Below are 23,130 nucleotides of genomic sequence, written 5' to 3' on the forward strand. Positions count from 1 at the left end.
GTAAAAATGTGTATTTTACTTAAGGAGCTATTTTTGTTGAGAGCAGTTTTTTGGTCAGAAAAGACTCAACAAATTCAGAAGGAAGAAACTGCAATGGATCCCTCGCTGTTCCTTCTTTTACTTCCACCTCAAAGAGAGAAGCCCTGGGGTTCTGAAAAATAAAGTTGTTCTGTATGGAAGTTCGAGCTTCTGACTGGACAACACAGTAACTGTAGACGCCCTCCATTTCTACGGTGTTGGTAATACGGCTATGGCAAGTGGATGCTGTGAACTTTAGTCTATGATGGCAATATAATCACTTAAACTTGAATAAACTCAAAGCCCTAATGTGGCTGTTTTCCAACAAAAACTGAGATGGAAATTTGTGTTGAATAGCCACTGATTACAAGAACATGATTAACATGAGATATGGAATTGATTATGGGTGCTGTTGTGAAGGCCTACACCAGAAATGTAGTATCTTCTATTGAAAAATGAGGGCAGCATAAAGACCAGAGACCACAGACAACATTATGTTTTCTGGTATATTTTATAGGCTGGATAAATAATCCAGAGTTGCAAATGGTTTACTGACATCTTTTTTTTTTTTTTGCCAGAATGGTAAGTGTATAATTGTATCTATTTTGCCTGAAATGTTAAGTGCACCAGAGGTTAGCACCAGAGATTAATCTACTTTATTTTCATTAAATTGAATCCCAAGTGAAATAGTTTTTTTCCTCATTTACTGAAGCTTTCATATTGCTTTGAGAAGAAGGCTTCTCCACATAATTCTTAGCTATTTATAATAGGACAGTATTTATATTAAAGACAGTAGTAATGCCACTCTAAAATTTTTAAGTGTTATTGAGAACATGTATATTTAAATAACACTCGGAGGACCATTTCTAGCATCTTGTAATACTGTCATGAAAGAATTCTTCATTGTGAGTGTGTGTGTGTGTGTGTGTGTGTGTGTGTCCACTGTGAAACCCTGAAACATAGAAACGTATGACTCGTTAGATCTTAAAATCTCTGTGGTAAATCTACACTTTTACTTATGCAAATATGTAATTGAGATCACAGTCATCTCTTTAGAAAGATATAAACTCACAGACTATGTGAACTTTTGTAATCGTACACAAAAGATTATCTGTATTACCACAGTTTTACAAGTTATCAAATGTTGGACTGCCTACCTCTTGGTATAACAGGATAGAAAATATACAGTGGTAAGCTACTATCGCATAAAAATGGAGGTGTCTCAATATATTGTATAAAATGGAACTAAACTAGATCAGTGGTTTATAAATCTATTTTTAGCTGCTGCTTTTAAAATTTTAGTTCATGGCACAAAATTACTGACGAGCTAGATAACATGTCATATTTAATGGGACTGCTTTTGATTAAACACTGATAGATCACTTAAGATTTTAATTCAGTTATTAATTTGTTAATTTCAACATACCTATTCACTAGCTCGTTCTGCCTTTTAAAATTATTATTGACAAGTTGATGTTTGAATTTGTTTTCCTAAGTAAACTTTTCAAGAAAAAGCCAAATAAAAGCTTGAAGTGTTCATGAGATATTTTAACATTTTATGTAATGTGAAACTGTTAAATATATACCTTCTTTAAAGTGGAATAACAACAAATATATAAACAGTCATTACATGTACATTTTCTTTTTTGCTTTTAAATTATGTTCATTACAATATTTTTCTAAGAAATACCTTTTTGTTTAAATCATAAACTTCTCTGTCAATATTTTACTAATGTACTTTTGATTTTTCCAGTCTCTAAGTCATTTCTTGTGCGCTTGGATATTTTTTAAAGAATAAATAAAGAAAGAATCCATATTTTTTCTTTCTTTCCTTTTTGAAAAAAAAAAAATACTGACTGCAACATTACAGAAAAAAATATGAATTGTTTTTCCAGGTGAAAAAAATCTCCTCTTTACCATTCATATTTAGTGTTGTAAGCAGATGCTCAATTGTCTACAAATTACCCTGTGAAAGTATTCATATAAACTTGAAAGTTTTCATCTCTATATTTCTCAAGTGATTTTGTTTCACAAATTGAATTTGAGCCCATAAATACTTGTACTATTCTATGGGCAATAAAGTAATTGACTTCAGCTTTATTTCATACATAGAAAATTAATTGACTCATTTCTAGCAATATTGCTACATCATACTCATGAATTTTAAAGATGCTTTAAACAGCTCAAACACCTATTTGATGCAATCCTTTTTTCCACTAACATACTATTGAGGAAGTGTAACAAGATTATTAATTCAAATGATTTTTGCTGAAAGTTGATACATTTTGTCACATTTAGTTTACTAAAAAACCATAGCTATTAAAGAGATTGAATTTCTGAAACAGAAACTACTACTACATATTTCTTTCTTTTTAAACCATTTTGCCTTGTGGTTATGCATAAAAACTGAGCTACTTCTCTTGCTCAATGGACTTGTGTGGTCTTGATCAAAAAGTCAGTAAACTGACCAAGGAAGGATGGGTGCTAGAATTCTACAAGAAAGGCCCACAACTTTATCTTTTGAAACATAAATACCTAGTTCATTAGGTAACGAAACATTTTCTCTTTTGTTGGTTAAAATGACCTCATGTGCCAGTATATTTTATGCATTAAAATTTTAACCCTTCAAAAGGAGCAAATGTTAATTAATATCAGGGACTTCCAATCTTAGACATTAATTTGGCACTAATTAGTGGATCAGTCTCTCTGGATCTCAGTTTACTCCTCTGCAAAATGATGTGGCTGTGTTCTGTATGATTATGTCACGCATATAGTGTGTAATGAGAAAATTAATCTTCTCAAATGTAGGTTGACTAGCTGTAGCTCGGACCTGTTCTTCCTGTACTGTATTATAGCCTTGAGGTTTTCACACATTCCATGATTACCTTTGAATTACGATAAAATTTCTTTCAAAGCATTATGACCCAAGGTAAAGTTTGGTCCTCTACTTGACTCTCACTGTTTAAGCATTTGGGCAGCCGCTGGACAAGCAGGTGGACTAGGGATACATATTTGTGTTCAATATGCACTGGTCTTAATAATACAGTATTTCTTTCTAATGAGGAATGACCTCTAGTGGACAGTAACACATCAAAGGTAGCAAGAACAAACAAGAAAGTCCGCCCCAACAATAATAGGATTCCTCACTTTTTCTGCCATTAATCATGTTCCTAAGTCACTTATTCTTTGAGGATTTTTCTGGTTCATTTTCTCTCAGAGGAATTGTCCTGGATTGAATGTATTAGGTAATGGCAAACTTCTGCATGCACACACAAATGAGCTCAATTGTACATCCAACAGGGAGGAAAAACATAATGATTTTATGTAAACATAGCAAGTCTTATAAAGTGTTATGGGGAAGAATATTAGTAATAGTTTATCATGCACCTGGGAAAAATGAGAAAATAAGCAATTCATTTAGGTTCTTATTTGAGTATATTTTACCTAATTTTAATCAGTATAGCAAAATTGAAAAAAAATGAAATAATGAAACTAAAAATCTGATATTAAAAATATAAATTACTATAAGAAACTAGACATTAATAGAAAGAAAAACAAAAGATCTTTGGTGTGTTTGAAGTTTCTGATTTTTTATATTGTATTTCATTTGATTTTTGCAAGAGCAGGAAGCTTCCAGAAATTCTAGACTTTAGGTAAACATATGATGCGGTAGCAATTGGAATGTTTTGCTCACTAGTTAAAATGGGTAAAATGTCCGATTTCGGAATTTGAGCACATAGTCAAACTCTTTCCCAGGCAATTTGTAAGATCATGGAGAGGTACTACTGTTTTAAAAACAACAGTTAATTAGTAATTTGAGGTCAGGATATCTTCAGTGAAGTTAGCAAACACACTACACACACACAAAGAAAATAAAAAATAAATGATATCTAACAATATTTCAAATAAAATGAGAAGCCTAGAATTAGTTTCTTTTGGAGCATTTCAAAATACATTATACAAAATATTGAGATATTAAAGGATAATGGACAGTTATCCCTATATTCAAAGAAGCATTTATGTGGTAAACAAGGTTTGTTACAAAGTTATGCTTTGGACACTTCAGAGTAAAGCTGGGAGCAGTTGATTCCTAGCTATATTTTAACATCGCTCTGCCGAAGAAAATCATTAAGATGGTACTAATGTTGTTTGACTGAAATAGGAAAGAAGGTATAGTGCCACTAACTGATATGCTACATCCTGGGCTTTTAATTTGTATCGAATGTTGAAGAAGGCTAGTGAGTGAAAAATAAAAACTGATATGTTAAAACATTTCATGCTAAAAAATATCTAAAAATATCTAACATATCTAAACTAAGCTGTAAGTTATAACTGGGAAAACATAATGCTAAAGAAAAAGAGTTCTATAGGTTAATATGCAAAACTAAACTAAAAATAATTGTATGATTGGAATAAGCAAATGTCTTAAAATAAATTTTTTAGAGGTTTTTACTGAAGACTAATTTTCAAAAATATGAACTTATAAACTTTCCTTTATTTGAATATATAAAGTTCAGACAATTTACAGAGAACAAAATTTATTTTTCTTCAAACAAAAACAAAAGGCAAATCATATAGTCATTTATTTACCATGTTTGAATTATTTCAGATTTCATATTAACATATATCTCTGGACTTAGGAGGGATGTGTATGTGTTTGTTATTAATTCATTCATTATAAAATATTTACTGAGTGCCCTACTCTGTGTCCTGTGGTGTCAGACTCTGAGGTATAGTAGAGAAAAAGAAAATTGTCTTTACCTTCATATCCATGTTTAGAGTATTAAGTTATATATAGGGAAAGAGAGAGAGAGAGAAAGAAAAGAAAGAAAGAGAAAGAGAGAAAGAAAAGAAAGGAAGAAAGAAAGAAAGAAAGAAAGAAAGAAAGAAAGAAAGAAAGAAAGAAAGAAAGAAAGAAAGAAAGAAAATTATTATTCATGGTTACATCATGTTTGAAAAAAAAATGTGAATTTAGTATCAACAGAGTGGAGTAGCAATCAATGCAGTGAATCAAGGAATCCCACACGCAAACCCAGACTTCAAGGACAGAGACATGCTGATAAGAAGGCAGAGGTACAGACAGGCAGAGGGGATGCTCAGATGGTATCAGGGTGGTATTTTGCAAGCTTGGGAAAATCTGGTCTTCGGTTTTCTCATTTCTAAAATGAACAATAGGACCAGGTCTTTTAAGGCCACTTCTGATGTTTTATACTGGATATTAGATGACTGGGATAGAGAGTTTCAGTTCTCACTCGAGATTATGGTAATCAGTATGCCAGCGGTTAAGTCTTGGTTTATACATTTAGATACTGTAAGAGCTGGGACTAATTCTAGAGCTTCAGGCTGATAATCTTTCCTCTGTACAAGACCAGTCAAGTATTTATATGCAGGCCTCTACTACAAAGTTTCTGACCACTGTACTTTAGCCTTAATAAATTAATCTCTGTATAGACGCATAATAATGAAAACAGAACTAGATAATAGGCACCCCCCATAACTTGAAAGGTCAAAATCGACTCCATTCGCTTGATGGTTCTTTACGTGTATTTGCGGACACAATGTAAGGGGAGATTTTACTTTAGGCTGTGTGTCCTGAATCAGTGTTTTAAGTTGTGAAAGCAAAAGAAGTGATGTATAGGCTAGGGGATTGGAAATGAAATCAATGCTAACAAGATAAGAGGCAATAGGAGCTTGGGGCAAGAAACCTAATAGGGCAATGAGAGGCAGGCAGGGAGAAAATAGTTCTTAATGGCTTTGGGTAGGATAAGTGGGTAACTCCATGATACACATATGGATATGAAAATAAGTCTTTTTTCTTTTGCACTTCTCTGATGAATGTGGCTGACTTGTGATGCCTGGCCAGGCATGGGATTAGAATGCACCTGACTTGGAGTTCTCAGTGGCCAGTGGGAAAAGGAGCAAGCCCAAGCATTTGAGAGAGAAATCAAGTCAGCCCAAGCTGAGTGTGTAACCAGTTCTTTAATATTAAGGCAAAGAAATAGGAATGAGGAGGAAGCAAACACAAAGAAAAAGCCTGGGCTCAAAGGGTGGGTCTTGAGGAGTAGCCAGACCTGAAGAACAGAGCTACACCAACCATATTATGTTCAGTGACCGTGCCTCCAAAATGCCCAGGCACCTCGCTTGTAGTAGTCAGCAGATATTTTATTAAACCATGGGATCATAGGAATCCAACAAAATTAAACTGAAAATATTGTGTTTTCTGTCTGTGCCTTTCATTAAATTACGGTAATCTCCTTGACATGACATTTGCGAAAGCATCTAGGAATATACCTGCTGTGATCGTAAGTTCTTGATGAGTATTACTTTCTGTTCATCTCCTTGTTTCTTCTTCGTAAATAAGATATTTGCTGAGGACAGCAGGATGTCTCCTTTGTATTAAAAGGGAAGAAAACTTTGAAGAATTCAACGTTTTATTTCAGCTGGTCAATCTAAAATAGATGAAATATTCTTGCTTGTTTCTTAGCGTATTTGTCCAAATAGCAGATACTTATTGGAAATGTGTATATATTACCTTTCTGATTCTCTGAATGGCTTATAGCCATAATTATTTAAATTAAAGTCCTCCTATTCATGCATTAGAAATAGAGAATGTGAGCCTTCATTTATATTTTGGACACTTGAAAAGAAAAATACATAAAATCCCACCATGATAAAAATCCTAACATCAAAGAAAATTACAGTTTTTCCTCTTCTTAATTGAGAATATTCAGAGAAGTGATATGCCTATGCACATACTTTGAAATTATCACCCGAAGCAGTAACTATTAAGCTGTCTTGTCAAGTGCTGCTTGGCTTGCATTTTTAATAATATTTGTGGTACCTTGGACTTTGTACAAAGACTGTGAATTGCTTGCCTTATAATCTTGGAAGATGCTCCTATTCCAATTCCTTTTACTTGTCCAATTCCTTTGACTTGCTAGCAGGATCCTATTGGAATATGTGATGCAGAAATGAGTCTTCTATAAATGATTTAAGGCCAAGGATTTGAAATATGTTTGTATCTTGCATTGGAGGACTATTAAAAAATAAGAGAATCTAAAACAGAGATAACGTAGCATTTTGGTTTTCCTTTTTCAGAGAAGAATTTTTCGATGCTCTTTTCCAATTTACTAATGCAAAGAAAATACATTTAATTAATCTTCTTACAGTAAGTTGATCATTTTTGTTGTTTTCATTTGGTTAGCTGAGGTGCTTGTTTCCATGAAATATTAATCATGACATTCATTAAGCATTTATAATAAACATATTGATACCTGGATGGCTTCAGGAAGAAACTGTAAGTAGTTTAATGAGAGAGAAAGCTGGTTTAGAAAATCAGAGGCTAAGTACAGTTTAGATAAATTTTGAGAGAGGACAAAAGTGAGATTAAATGAATGAACTAAGGTTTCATGTAACACCCTAATGTGAAAGTTGTTAGGTAAGATACAACCTTGATGTCTCTGTGATTTTAAGGAGCTCAGCAGTTTTCCCTCATTAACAGACAGACCTTTTATTTCTGTCTGTCTGATGGCAGCTAGAACTCTGAGAGGGGCCATCTGAGGTATACGATTTATGTGCATCCCTTGTGATGCCACATTTTCGTATCTTTGTCATTTCAACAGAATCAAAAAATAACGCTCCATTTAATTTCATGTCTAACTAAATGAGGTTCTGTGAAGTTAATACTTAATGTCTGAAATCACATTCTGGATTTATTGAAAGTCAGTATGTATGGTTTCATTGCTCTGTGTGTTTCAGGACAATTTTTAAAGATTTAAAACAAAATTATATGTAGTTTTATTCACACAGATTGTAGACAGGTTTTAAAAATTTCTTGTTATAATAACCTTTATGAAGAAGAAAAATCTGGTTTTACACTGTTTAGAAAGTGGTATGGTGCGTTGACATTCTCAAAACCATAGTATTTTACTAGGAAAGAGATAGGTTTAGATCTCTTCTTTGGCTGAATATTATTTTGGAAGCTATATAAATCATACTTAATTTTTCTACATCCTGTGTATATTCAGAACTTCTAAGGTCATTGTGCATAAAATAATGCATTGGTAAGAAAGAATAATGCATTCCCAGGATATGTATAACAAAAAAGTCTCAGTATTTGAAATGACAAGGCTCTCGATATTACTAATCTATAGTTTTTATCTCTATTTTCTGTCTGTCTCTAGGTTTATATTTGTGAATAAATGTATGAATAAACACTTAGTTATCCAATTGTAAAAGATTCCTAACCAGATTGGTTCAATGAAATAAACATTTGTTATTAATTTTAAACTAATGAATTTTCTTTCAAGTTTTATAACATTGTTGTGTTATTTGTAACATGCCAGGGTTAAATAAATGTGGATTCACGTTACATTTTTATCCCTTCTTTTCCACATTTACTGCTTTTTTTCTCATTGTCATTTTAAAGCAAATTGTACTTCCTTTTTTCTTTCAAACTTTACCTACCCTTTTTCTTTCAAACTTTCTTCTAAATATATATACTTGCCTTTCACTGCTTCTTGTTAATCACATCCAGATTGAATTTTCTTTTACTATTACTCTGAAATACATGATTTTTTCTGGGGAGTATAATTCACATGTCCTCGTGCTTGAGTTACATTGGAGACAATGACTAATACTTTATTTACGTAATTTAAAAAGGGAAATAATTTTTAAAAATTTTCCCGGTTTAGCTCCTCTCAATACTGTATATTGAGGATGCAGAAATTTTACACCTGAATTAGTTTTCTTTGACTATTTTTGCTGGTTATTTTCTAATTGTCTTTTAATTTTTTTTTGTCCTTCTATTATATTACCCAGTGGGAAGAGATTGGTGAAGTTGATGAAAATTATGCCCCTATCCACACATACCAAGTATGCAAAGTTATGGAACAGAATCAAAATAACTGGCTTTTGACCAGTTGGATCTCCAACGAAGGTGCTTCCAGAATCTTCATAGAACTCAAGTTTACTCTGCGGGACTGCAACAGTCTTCCTGGAGGGCTGGGGACCTGTAAGGAAACTTTTAACATGTATTACTTTGAGTCAGATGAGAATGGGAGAAACATCAAGGAAAACCAGTACATCAAAATTGATACCATTGCTGCCGATGAAAGCTTTACAGAACTTGATCTTGGTGACCGTGTCATGAAACTGAATACAGAGGTCAGAGATGTAGGACCTCTAAGCAAAAAGGGATTTTATCTCGCTTTTCAAGATGTGGGTGCTTGCATTGCTCTCGTTTCCGTTCGTGTATACTATAAAAAATGCCCTTCTGTGGTACAACACTTGGCTGTCTTCCCTGACACAATCACTGGAGCTGATTCTTCACAGTTGCTTGAAGTGTCGGGCTCCTGTGTCAACCATTCTGTGACAGATGAACCACCCAAAATGCACTGCAGCGCTGAAGGGGAGTGGCTCGTGCCCATCGGGAAATGCATGTGCAAGGCAGGATATGAAGAGAAAAACGGCACCTGTCAAGGTAAGAGTTTACCTGTGGATCTGCACGGGTTGTCATGATCTTCAGTTGGATCATGTATATGTATTTCTTCCAGTGATTATGAGCAAACGACCTTTTACTTTGCTAATTTATGGAGATTATTTCTCTTCAAGTTTGGTTTCTTTCTTCTCAGAATTTTAAAACTTCTGGCAATGGTGAAACATTTAATGTAATATTTTATTGGATATACATAATTCTCAGAGAGTGTCTTACTTGCAGTGTAATATTTCATATTCATTTTGCTTTCAGAAGTTTTATTTTTGGACAGCTCAGATCAAGGGATTATTTCTTTGTATATAACTTTCTTTGTATGATTAGTGTCTGCTACTTTATTGCTACTTTATCTCCATGAAGAGAAAATAGTACTCTTTACTCGTTATATGAAATTCAAATGTAAACCTTCGATGAGACTTGTTTTGGCATGCTTTTAACTGCCTTTTAAAATTTCTTCAGATATAAGTTCAGCCACATGAACTTCATTGGAAAATATGTGTAAGGTGACAGGACTTAGTTTACTGTGTTGTTTACATGTAATGGCTATTACATGCTTGCTTTTAAGAATTTCTGGGTCAATTTTAAATGCATAATAAGTAGAATCCAAGAAAATAGCTGTTTGGAGATAGAGCCAATACAGAAAGGTCATTTCAAAGCAATTTGCACTTGGAAATTTTTTTGTTTTAGTTTTTCTTTTAAATTGAAACTTGATCATGCATGCCTCCTTCTTCATCTGAAAATACCCTCATTTTGCCCACAGTGTGGTGAGTTGCCCTTTTAAACTTGGATCTTTATCAATAGCTTTTTGGAACAGGATAGTACTTTATGCAAAGTGAAGAACAACTTATGAAGAAGAAAACACGTTTTCCTTAAAAGAGGAAAAATCCATCCTTATGAATCTGAACTTGTTTTCACCATGATGTGTACATGCCAAATAGGTAATGAGAGTTAATGTGTATTAACTGAGGAGAAAACCAAATGCTAAGAAGTCCCCTAATCCCACTGGTAGCTTCAGGTGCTTTTTTTTTTTTTCTAAATCCAGTATATAATGTGGATCAAACTTGCTCAAGTTTGTTCAGGCTTGACTGTAGATTGACCGTAGATCCAGGGAAACAAAACTAGGAAATTTTCTGTAAATCATACTGACTTTGCTTAATTATTTCTCTCTAGAAACACATTGCACCATATTTAAACTTCCTTTTTCAGCATCACCTCATATTTGTATACCATCTACAATCAAGTGCATGATTATTTCTCCATGTAATCTACAACTTTCTATTCCTTTATATGTATATGTAAAGTTTTATTAAATCAAAATTATGTTTCAGATATGCTTTTAAGTTTGTCAAGGAAATGAATCAGATTTTATTTAGGTTTGGATTTAAAGGAAAGTTCTAACTAACATTACCTTAACTTTTCTTTTTGAGCAGCCTTCTTGGTATAAGGTGAAAGATATATGTAATTGTAGAATCAGAAGTGGGAGTTAAATATAATCCATTGAATACACTGTATTCTTTTCCCTAAAATATTTATAATATGAATCTTATTATTTCTAAGAATTTGTTTACTAGTATTATAAAGCAGCATGCTTGATTTGGTTATTTGTTTATATCCTTTTAGCGAATGATATGTGGTAGCTTTACTTCAAACACAGTGATTTTGTCTTCATCCATATTGACACAGAGTATAAAGGACCTCTGCATTTAGAGGATAATTTTTGATTGTTGCTGGGCTTAAAATATTCTGCAGGTGCTTATCATGAAAACATCTTGGGGAAGTAGTGTTCTGACAGGATGTTTTTTAGTGCATGCATTTACTGCAACTTTCTATTCTCGTACTCTTACTAATTGAGGAGTAGAGACCTGAGAGAAAGAGGGACGAACTGGAGAGGCTACCTTGGAGGAAACGTCAATAAACTGGATTCTGTCTTAATGTGTTTATTACCCTACTCTGGTAGGAGGAACAAAAGCTGTGGGTCATGAAGGCTGTAGACACAGCACCAGAAGTTGTTCTACACAGTGCAGTCTATATGAATAGTGCCTCTTGGTGTTTTCCCATGTACAAATGATATGTGGCCGCTCTAGGAGGAATTTCAAATGTTTATTCTATAAATAACATATCTTATTGAATGAATAAATAAATGTTGAAGGTTTGTTTCGGAGAATTAAGGCATCACAGATAGTCCCACGTAAATAAATATATGCATTTAAACCTATATATTATATGTACATGCAAATGTAAATGTATGTATGTGTGTAAGTGTGTGTATCATATACAATTCCTCCATAACTCTAACTCATTCTATGGTTTTAATGTACTGTCCCCAAACCTTTAAGTAGGGACGTTGATGTTTTGGAGCTATCCTTGATAGGCCAGAAATCTAGGAATCATTCTTGACATCTCCTTCTTACCCACCTCCCAGTTTCAATCCATCCCAAAGTATTTATAGAAACTACCACGCAATTATCTCATAAAATCACCCACTTCTCTCTGTTTCCTTTTTCCTCCAATCTATAAGTATATCTTGTTGGAACTTTATTTTTAAATATAATGAATGACTTTTTATGTAGTTTTGGTTTTTGAGCCATGTGAGTATATCATCTCTACAAAAACGCAAATCTGGTAGTTGCACACACCCATCCTCCTCAGTCCCTGACTAGTCCCAACACACTTACTTTAGACTCTTCAATGGTTTCCTTTAAAATAAAGTTTTTAAAGTAGCCTAAGATCCTGCATGACTTTGCTCCTGTTAGCTCTCTAGACACATCTTAAACTATGCACTAGCCACACTGGCTTGCTTTTAGTTTCTCGAAGACTCACTTTCATTACTTGTTCTTCTATGATTCTGTTCCCTTCCCCTGAAACATTCTTTCACCTCCTTTATGCCTGATTAACTCATACTAATTCTTCAGATCTGTGCTCCAACACCCCTTGTTCAAGGAAGCTGGCCCTGATCCTTGAAGACTAGGTCATCCCCTTCTGTTATTTACTCACATATTTTCCTTCATAAAACCATTTAGAGTTATGATTTTGCACATATTTGTTAACTTATTATTTGATTAATGATTCACTCCCCACCGCCATTAGATTACATACTCCTTGATTACAGCAGTGGTGTATGTAATCTTAAGAAGTGAGAAAGAAATCGAAAGGCAAGAGGTAAGGAAAATGAATTCAAAAGAGGAAATAGGATGAGCAAAGTCATAACAGAATACTATGTTTTAAAATTATTTATTTTAAATAAATAATTGTGTTTATCTTACCTTTGTACTTATCTTTAGAAAACATCCTTGGTCATAAAAATTGACAAATATATCTTTTAAATTAATCTTTACTTAGTCCTAAGATTCTCAGGCCAAATTTTCAAGTTTCAGGTATTAAATCATATGTGATTGGCATATGATATATTAACTATGATAGAGATCGTCTTAGTGATTTTTGTAGACCTCAAAACATCACATGCTGAAAAGTGTTTATAATATAGCCTTATTACATATTTACATTTAATAACAGTTTCTTTTATAATCAAAATATGTTGGGATTTAATTAAGGCTGTAATAAGAAGGTGAAGTTTGAGTAAACCTGTTGTAATGATTGTCATATGTTAAGATTTACTGAATCTGTACTAGGAAGTGACCAGGTAGTTTTTGTTGGATCATGTTCATGTGACCTGATATGCGTGCAGGGCATGATAGACTTGACCGAGAGGCTTTTAGCAACTAAACCTTAAGGAATCAGAATGCTAGGCAGCTTATTAACATATGGCGGCTTCAATCCAGAAGACAACCAAGAAGTGATTCAGGGGTCCCTGTCCATTTAGCAGTTCATATTTAACTTCCTTTAGGAGAACTTGGCTACCTTTTCCATAATAATCTGATTTTAACAAGGTAACCAAGTACTCTGGTTTCTACTGTATTACCTTAAAATATAGAGTGAATTCATTTTTCTAAAGCTTACTTATATGCCTGAATTTTCTATAATAAGCTGCCTTAGGTATACAAATTTATTTCCTTGAAATGTTCTTTATTTTCAGGAACTAATCATGTATTAAATCCATTTATACAAGTATGTTTCCATATTTGTTATTTATTATTATTTCTGATGAAATTCATGCTATTTTTTCCCTTAAGAGTCAAATGAAATTTTTTTGAGCACAAAATTGTTAGCAGAAACCCATTTTGGAAGTTTCTGCTTTTTATTGAAGTGAATGTGTCTGACAGAAGTAATTGAGTTCACATGAATCAAATGTTGCCTGCTGAGTTCTCTTGTGATTATGTTGCTGACTTACTCAGATGCAAGGCAAGACCACTAATCTTCATCAGTTGCTAGTGGAATGAAGTAGTAATTTGAAATTACCCCTAGATAATTATAGTTTCACTTATATCAAATGGAGGAAAGAGATTCAGATTGTGGGTCACTGCCAAAACCAGTCAGAGTGAAGAAGGTATATGGTACATGCTCAAATACAGGGTAAGGGGGGGGTGTCACATGCCAAGGGCTGCGGAGAAAAAGCACATTAATTGTCCAGCTGGGAGATGATTGCACAGCAAGGAAATGTAGTGAAAATACTAAGCTCAAGAAAGAACCTTGATTCAGAAACAGTACAGATACTGCAGGGAATAGTATGTCGATCATTCAAACTTCTGGTGCATATTTATGTTTGAAACAAAATTGGCTGGAAATTTAGGGTATTAGGTGTTCATATAATTATGCATTGGAGAGCCTAGTTATTTTTAATTAGGCACATTACCAAAAAACTTCAAAGGAGTTGAACTTTTGGTCCTATTTGGTATTCTGTTTTATGCAACAGAAGGAAACTAATTTTAATTTAAAAATTTTAACAAAAGATGGCAATTATGAAAGCAGAGTGTCAATGGTGTGTGAGTATATGTGTGTGTGTGACCTGCTGCTGTGAGCCACCACTAAGACAATCAAGTAGTTAAGTCATTTCATCTATTTGCAGGTATTACACATGAGAGTAATAAAATAGATTTTTTTTTCTTTTTAACTCCTCCCTTGAATAATTTTAGATTAGTTCTATTAAAATGTTAGAGCATACTCTGCATTTTTTTTGTTTTTGCTTTTCTTTTTTTTTTCTAAATCAGGGTTTTTCAACACTGATACTATTGATATTTTGGGCCAGATAACTAGTTGTTTGGGGGGAGGGGTGGTCCTGCTCCCTGTAGGATATTTAACAGCTTCCTTGGCCTCTAATACTCCACTCCTGATTTTCATAGTCGAAAATGCCTCCATATATTGCCAATGTCCCCTGGTGGCAAAAATCTCTCTTAGTTGAGAACCACTGATTGCAATATACTCCATCTGCCTATGTGAGCAGATGTGCTGCTAAAGCTAAATATGTTTATAGACTGGTTACCTTTGCAAAAGTGAACATTTTTCTGCAGAACGAAAGAAGTGTACATTTCTTAAAATGCATATTCATTTTGAAATGCGACTAATTTAACTTGGATAAAGTGATATAGGATATCAGGAAATATGCTGCTGATGAAATGCAACGTACTCTAGTGTTTTAAGCATGCAGATTCTGAGCCAGAATGCCTGGATTCAAATCCTACCTCTGCCATTTATCAGCTCTGTATCCCTGGCCAAGTTGTTGAATCTCTTTATTCCTTGTTTTCCTCGTCTCTAACTACCTCATAGCAATTCTAGGAGATATTATATGAAAATTATTTAGAATAATGCCTAGAAAACAGTACTTATTCAATAAACATTAGCTATGTCTTAGATATTTTATTAAAAATAAAATTATGTACAGGAATATGTGTCTGTCCATTGGAAAATACAGGGTAGCTTCAGCTTAGAAAATTCTCTAATTTGTTTAAACCAGAGAGTATATTCTTGAGTAGAATCATTTATCAAAGGATAATCCTACATTTTTATTTACTGGGTGATCAAAACTATGTAAATATATTGGAACCTACTTTATAAGGGAGATTTGCTCTCTCCTTAGATATCATCAGTCATTCTTTAAATTATTGATCACTCATCCTTTAAGTTATTGTACTAGGCACTGTAGTCTATCTCTACAATTCCTGTGTCCTAGTAATGCAGACAGATAGCTCACAAACGTACATATGCACTCACATCTACAGTTACGGTTTATGAGTGTTGTTACTGGCAGTGTGAGTGTGCAAAAAAATGGGTAGTAAGAAAATGTTTCTCTGAAAAGGTGATGTTTAACACAGATGTGAAAAAAGAAGCCACATGAAGACTATGGGAAACAGCTTAACAAGCAGATGGAAGCTTTCAGTGCAGAGATCTATCATAGTATATTAATCAATTTTGTATATATCTCTTTTCTCTCTAAAATTATATTAAAATGTATTTGCATATTAAAATCTGAGAAATAAAAGAGCTGCTACTCCCTGAAATTACCTGCTAAAAGAGGCTATTCATATACATGTTATACTGTCTTAAGGATAGAGAATTCCTAATAATACCTAGGGTCAAATACATACATATCAAATATGAAACAACTCAGTTTATTTATGCGTAGTATTGGTGTGGTGGATGGCAGCTTGTAAATTATTATACCAGTTGAAAGAATGAAAGCCTTTTCTTTTTTAAGAACTTAATGTTTCATTGGTCCAGTGAATCTTCTGGATATGTGCTCAGTAAAAAAAAAAAAAAAAAAAAAAAAAAGAGAGAGAGATTTGGCAATAAAGGAAAAGAAATAGAAGAAGCAGAAACAAACACTCCATAATCCCTCCTAGACAAGCTTCTGATCTTGATTTTGCACTCCTACTTTCTCACTCATAAAAGAAGGTACATTAGGCAAAGTCTTGAGTCTCCCTTTCCTATGCCATGTTTAGAATAAATGTAACAAATAAATACTATGCCTCATATTTACAGCAATAGTAATAGCTACTTTGTACATTTTACTTTGGGTCAGTCTCTAGAATGTCTTACTATGATGGTGGCACATTCCGTATTGTTACCGTGCAAAGGAATTTTGGCATTTCTGATCTTGAGCTCCATTATGATCACATGGATGGAGAATTAATGATTATATTTATGTTCAAGTGTCTCATATTTTACAAAACATCTCCTGATAAAAAATATTTATTAAAATGATATGCATTGGATAGGCTACTTTTATTATAACAAATTAATATAGAAATATATAAACACAGAAATATAGAAATAAATTAATATAGAAAGATAATTCTCTGAAAAAAGGCTTAATGATAAAGATAAAGGCTATTATATATATCTGAATTGATATATTCAGAAGTGATTTAAAATCCATGATACTTAAATGTACTGGGAAACCACAACGTACTCCTTCTGTTTTATTGTTTGCTTTTTTTTATTATTCAGATAGCAGCAGAAGAATTTTCACAAAGTCTGATAACATAAATCAGTATAGCTCTCATGGGAAAAGTTGTGTGTACAGGAAAATTTAATTTTGAAAACTCACTGAGTGTGATTCAGCAAACATCTCAGTGTCTGTTCTCAGATTCTTAAGAGCAAAAAGTTAAAAAAAGAATGCAAATGATATGAAACAAAGTAGCCAACACTGGCATAAACTCATTAAGTAGACTTAAAACCTCAAAATCGATCTGAAATCACCAGGAGATTTTGTATGCAGTAAACAGAGAGCTTTGGGCTTTAAGGTGATGCAGGTCTCAGTTCAAATCTCACTTTTCCATTTGGTAGCTGTGTGACTGTGGACAAACAAAATCAGATTGAGCCCAAGTTTCCTCATATGTGAAATGTTAAATAATACAACATGCACCTGCAGAGATAGCCTGTAAAGGCATGTAAAGTATGCCTACTTTAGGAGCGGGGCATTGACTAGCCACTTCAGCATGACCTGAGCACTTTTGAACTGCAGAATCTTAAGCCCCATCATAGAAAAACTGAATCTGAATCTACATTTTAGCGAGATCCCTTGGTGTTTTTTATGTGCATCTTAGTTTGAGAAGCACTAATATAAAGGACTGTTAGAGTGAATCCTCCTTTTTTCTTTATTTTAAAGATTAGGGAACTGAAATACAGATATAAATTTGAGGGCCATGTAACTACGTAAGGGCAAGAAATGTATTTATCTTAATCCCTTTGAATAAATATCAAAATATTGCACTCTCCATGTTGTTTCATGACTATTGTGCATTAATTATGTATTTATCTTTCCCTCCAGATGTTTCTTGTTTTGATATAGATGGTAATTATATAACTTTTGATTGTATTAGACCTAATGAAATTCTTTCCTTTTTTATTTCTGCTAATTGCTTCTTGACTTTGGAATTTCATATTTACCATCAATTCATTCTACTATTACCATAAGTAAACAATATTGGCAAATTAGGGGAAAAATCAAACCACAGCAAGGTAGAGAAAAAAGTACAAATGGCATCCATGTCCTAATCACTCCAATTTATGAAATACATTTTTGGAGCGCTTGTCTTTTTTTATTGGCTTGTAGGAGTTCTTCACATGATTTAAGCTTTCCTCCTACTGATGAGGTATTATTGGGACCAGTTTTTATCTAATTCTTCTCTTCTCAACATTTTTATAGTGCAACACAAGTAGTTTTAATAATTGGAAACCATATTGTTGCTGGACACACCTATGAGAGATTCTGATTCCATTGTGTGGTGCTGGCCAGGGCATCAGTATTTTTTTTTAAAGCTCCCTAGATGACTGTAACGTGTAGTCCAGATTAAGGAGTTTTATGATAGTTAGGATTAAGGTTTGGTGGCTTTTAGTGTCTTATGTAAGTTTATACCCCAAAACCTAATCCAGGGAAGGCCACAAATTTTGATTCTTGAAGACTGATTTCTTCCCTCCATGAAGAGGTCCCATCTCCCACAAGCCTCTTTGGCACTCCTTGTATACATGGGCAGCGTTTTACCCAGTGCCTTCTATTTTTTTTTTTTGTATTCAATAAAACTTTATTTACATAAACAGGTGACAGGCAGGATTTGGCCCATAGGTTGTAGTCTGCCAACCTTCTGCTTTATACCCAAATACAAAGAAACTGTATAAACAACACAGAAATGATAAGCATATTAATATTTTGTCTTATTCTGTCTAACTCTACAAATTCTCCTCTCCTCCTCCTCCTACTAACCAGTGCCTTCTTGAGGGTGCAGCCAGTTTTTCAAGGTTTCAGACTCTCTGAAGGGCTCCCCACTTGACACAAGGCTATGGCTTTTTCTCCTGGACCCTGGGACATTAAAATCCAAGTCTTCCCGTTTCCCACACCCATTCTCAGCCCTTCTGTCCTGCAGAGAAGCAGGATAGGATCAGCTCTAAAAGGCAGCACTCCATGCTTTGGTTCCCTCTTTTTTTCTGCCCCCTGTGGGTTTCCATCCCCAGATTTATAAAATGTATTGCCATCTTAAAATTTCCCTGCATTAAAACAAAACACAGTAAAATGAGCCCTGTTAAATGACAAAACTAAAACAATTTAGTAACAAGTATGATATCCTTTATTCAAAATAATCCATGGACTGGGGGAGTACAGTGCCTCACCAGCAGTGGGACACTCTTCCCAGGGGATTTTGGGCAAGAGTGAGGTTTTTAGAGCTTTAGAAGAGGCAATGTGGAACCAGGGAATGATTGTCTCGGAGGTCCGGATTTACTTACAAGGCTAGCAGGTCCTACTTTCCAGGGTAAGGTGGGCTAACTAAAGCTGAGTTGGAGGATACTGATTGGTGTATGTTAGGTTTCTCTTAAGTGCAGGCTGATTTAGGTTTAGATTTGTGACATGTGCCGGGCCACTGGGGTGACCTCAATTTTGTGGGTCCCAATATATGAATTAACTTTATCAGCCCCAAACTTTGTTCTATTTAATTTAATTTCTAGGTATTTGTACCTGGAGTGTTTCCAGGTTTTCTTAGACCTTCATGTTATTGGAACCAGAAGACTTGGGTGAACTAGTAAATGCTAAACTTAAGTCTATAGTTTCCTAAGTATACAATGCCCAAATATAAAACTTTTAATTTTGAAAAATTATTGCTGGCCTACAGGAAGCTAAAATTAGTGAAGGATATATACATCCCTGTCTGAAACACTCTCCACCCACCAAATGCAAAATTCATTGGTATTCATTTTACCAGAAATAAAAAGTAGTTCATTTTTTTGAAAAGTACATTTCATTTATGTTTTAGTCAACATGTTTTATTTTACTAAAGAGTTAATAGCTGAAAAAATTAAACTGAAACATTTGTCAAGTAAAGTAACTTTTTAAAATGAGAATTGACATTTTAACATTGACATGAATAGAGAAAAAGTTACCTTTTACTTTTCTTCTTCTGCAAGTAACATTAGAATTAAAATGATTTACAGACCATAGAGAAAAAATTCCTCCATTTCCTTAAATTCTTTCTACATTCTTTTATCAAAATCTCTCAAACTTCTTCAAAAAAATAATATTTTAAAAAATTAATTTAGGGAAAAGGACATCCTGGCTTTGAGAAAGGAGTATAAAAGGAACATTTATGAAACTTGGAAACACAAACTAGTAGTCATACTGTTTTGTCTAAAACAATTTTAGCATAAAGGATACTAAATGATACCACAAAATTTAATTTCATGTTATTAGCCAACGTGGTGTAATTATAATAAATAATTTCATCCTGAATAAAGGAAAGCAAAAGACAGGAGTTTAGAGGTGCTATGTTAATGCTCTTTATTGAAATAAGAATAATCATATTTTTTCATAGTACTAAAAATGGAGATATGATACAGATGGAAATCTTGATGTATTTCATAAGCTCTCTGTTACAACAAAATAACTAAAACAAAATTATCCTTTTTTGCAGGAAAAAGAGAACTTTAATTCGGGGGGGTGGGAATAACATATTTAAATATTAGCACAGCCTGTGACTTGACTTTAGCTAATCAGGATTTAATATGTTAGTTGCAAATTTTATGATCGTCAGTAAACTGATAAATTGGGGTCCAAGGGTTGGAAGTAGGGAGAAGATTAACCTGCCCAGTATCACACAGCCACCACGTTTTAGACTGGGCATTAGAATCATATATTTAACTTCAGATTTTCCATTCTACTGTTGTACTTTGAACAGTATATAAACACACTTAATCACAAATTGATTTGTAGTTTGTAATCACATATAGCATCCATGATAATCCTGAATAAAAAGCACTGATTCTTCTTAGGACCATATTTCTATTATAATTAATATGTCAAATGTTTTCTGCTCGACATGTTTAGAGTTAAGTAGTACACCTCCTGTATATCCATAAGCCTTGAAAAATCTGCTTAACCACTTTGGAGGGTTGCACAGAAAGCTAACTATCTAAGCAACTAATAAGAAGCTTAGCTTAATTTGTAGGTATCAATCTATTTAATTGATTTGTTTATATATCCAGTTTATACTACTCACAGGAAAAAAGGTTAAGTATGCTGTTTACCTAAACAGTATAATTTATTGCCTTTAAATTTAGTTTGTACGTTAGTCCAGAAAGACATGCCAATTATTATAAAGCAGGAGGGCATGGAGCCACTAGCTCCGCATAGTTTTTTCTAGAAAGTGTATTATTAATTAGCTGTAAAAATGAAACTATGAATTCTAAGCTATTCATGATCTCATAACTGGTTATCATTACATGAAAAGGCTTTTGTATCCTTTATTATTTCTGGTCATAGATGTGGATCACATCTTATCCTCTAGTATTTGATTCTCTTTGTTGTTTAAACACTTTGTCTGCATTTATGGCTGACCAGTAGGGTTCGTCCTTAAGAACTCAAATGATTTGTTGATATGCTTTGATCTTTTCTGAGCTTGAAGATATCCTGCTCATTTGAGTGCTGTTAAGGTATAGTTTAAAAAGAAAAAAGAAGAGACACAGTTTGGGGGAAGTAACAATTAGAGAAAATGATAATTTGACTGATGGATAACTCCATTTCTTTGATGGAATTGTTAGCAGGCATCAGACTTAGAGAATGAGCACTCCAAAGTCCCTGCTGTGTGATTGTGCAGGAGACTAATAATGCACTACTCCATATGCATAAGGGCTTTTTCTCTGATGAATTCAAAGCGCTTGGAAAGGATTCTATTAGGACATTTCTTAAATAAAGAATGGGACTATCAAAATTTTATTTTCCATTTTATGGATTGGAAAGTAAGGTGATGTGATTTCCCTAAAGCTTCCCAGTATTCTCCTATGCTTCCCTTTACCACACTAACTCTAGTTTTGCACCCCACAATCAGAGAGCAGCAGAATCACTGGCTCCTGTGAATGACATCCCCGTATTCACCTTGTCCCAGTATTTTCCAACGCTAAAAGCTTCTTTTTTTAGAACTACACTGACCTGTATTATTTATTTATTTAAAACTTTCTTTAGAAGGTTTTGTGTGTCGCCTGTTTTTGCTTTCTTGGTTCAAGCATGATTTAATATGTCAACACTGGTTTGCTTAACTGGGTTTGATTGTCTTCCATACTTTACCCAGACGAGGCAGTCTCCTTTCAAGCATGTTGCTGCCCAGATAAATGAAATGTCACAACAGTGAGGACTCCTTGTTTTGTGACAGCAGTAGCTTTTTTTGACACAGTCAGTGGTTGGAGAGAGGGGGTGGTGAGGGCATTTACACAGTAATAATAGAGCTGACTTAAGTCAGGCCTTCCTCTTCAGGCCCACACAAACAAACAGCAACAGACAATGCACTTAAACTTGGAGGAACTTTGCTCTTCATTCAGGTGAAAATGAAGTTAAATCCAAAATAGGAACTTTTGTCCCACCACGGACAAGAGGAAAACATCTGTTAGTAGTTGCCTCCAAATAATACTCAAGTATAGCACTTTAGTTTTACAGTTTGATTTCTTCCATGCTTTATTGGCAGGCACTGAAATGTTATTGATCTCAGGACATAACGTTAGAAACTAATCCACAGGAAAAAAGTTTTTCCACTGTCTCCCACAGTAAAAGTATTGTTTATGATTTTGAAACCTGGATTAGATTTTAAAGACTGGAGGCTCATGAAGCTTAGTACTTGGCCCAGAGTAAATCCTCAGTACATGCTAGTTACTTTAAAAGTTGAAAGCCATTTCAGTGAAAAATAACCCTAGGCAAAGTGCTGGAGGTTTGCTTGTTTGTTTGTATCTGCTTTTTGAATGGACGTTTGCTTTGTGTTGCTTTCACCGCCCTGGGATGGCGACCTATCCTCCTAGGACATGTGGAACCCTGGGAGGGGGGACCACTCTGTCCAGTCCAGTCTGCACCGGGTCAGCTCCTCAGGTCACGGCCTTTAAAGACTGAGGAGGTTTCTGAGTTTAAGTGTGAAAATTTTAATTTCAATTTAAGAGGGAGGTAAACTGGGCCAACCAGGCATGTTGCAAGGAATTGAATGTATATGACAGGAATGGAGAGTCCATTTGTGACAAACTTTGATTAGGGACTGAAGGAAGAAGAAATTAATCATTGAGGAGGCACAGAGTTAGTTAGGCAAAAAAAATCTGAGTTTTAGAAAAATCTGATGAAAGTGAAAGTCTTAACCAAGGGCAACCTCCATCATCAAGGGGAAGACTGGCCAGAGTGTTCCTCTGATCAGATCTCAGGAGAACTTAAATTATTTTCATCTGAAGTTAGAAGAGAATGGAATGAAAACTGAGGAGAAAAAAAATCT

At 34.1% G+C, this 23,130-nt stretch overlaps 1 protein-coding gene across 2 annotated transcripts in view; it reads left to right on the forward strand.

The window, feature by feature from the left end:
• EPHA5 (EPH receptor A5) overlaps positions 1 to 23,130 on the forward strand; it is a 313,822-nt gene that overhangs the window by 52,145 nt on the left and 238,547 nt on the right. For both annotated transcript variants that reach the window (XM_036854002.1, XM_036854004.1), the window contains exon 3: positions 8,839 to 9,499. In XM_036854002.1, coding sequence (XP_036709897.1) covers positions 8,839 to 9,499 — 661 coding nt within the window. The remainder of the gene's footprint in view (positions 1 to 8,838; positions 9,500 to 23,130) is intronic.

The sequence above is a fragment of the Balaenoptera musculus genome, chromosome 5 (genome assembly GCF_009873245.2).
Source record: "Balaenoptera musculus isolate JJ_BM4_2016_0621 chromosome 5, mBalMus1.pri.v3, whole genome shotgun sequence".
Lineage (NCBI taxonomy): Eukaryota > Metazoa > Chordata > Mammalia > Artiodactyla > Balaenopteridae > Balaenoptera > Balaenoptera musculus.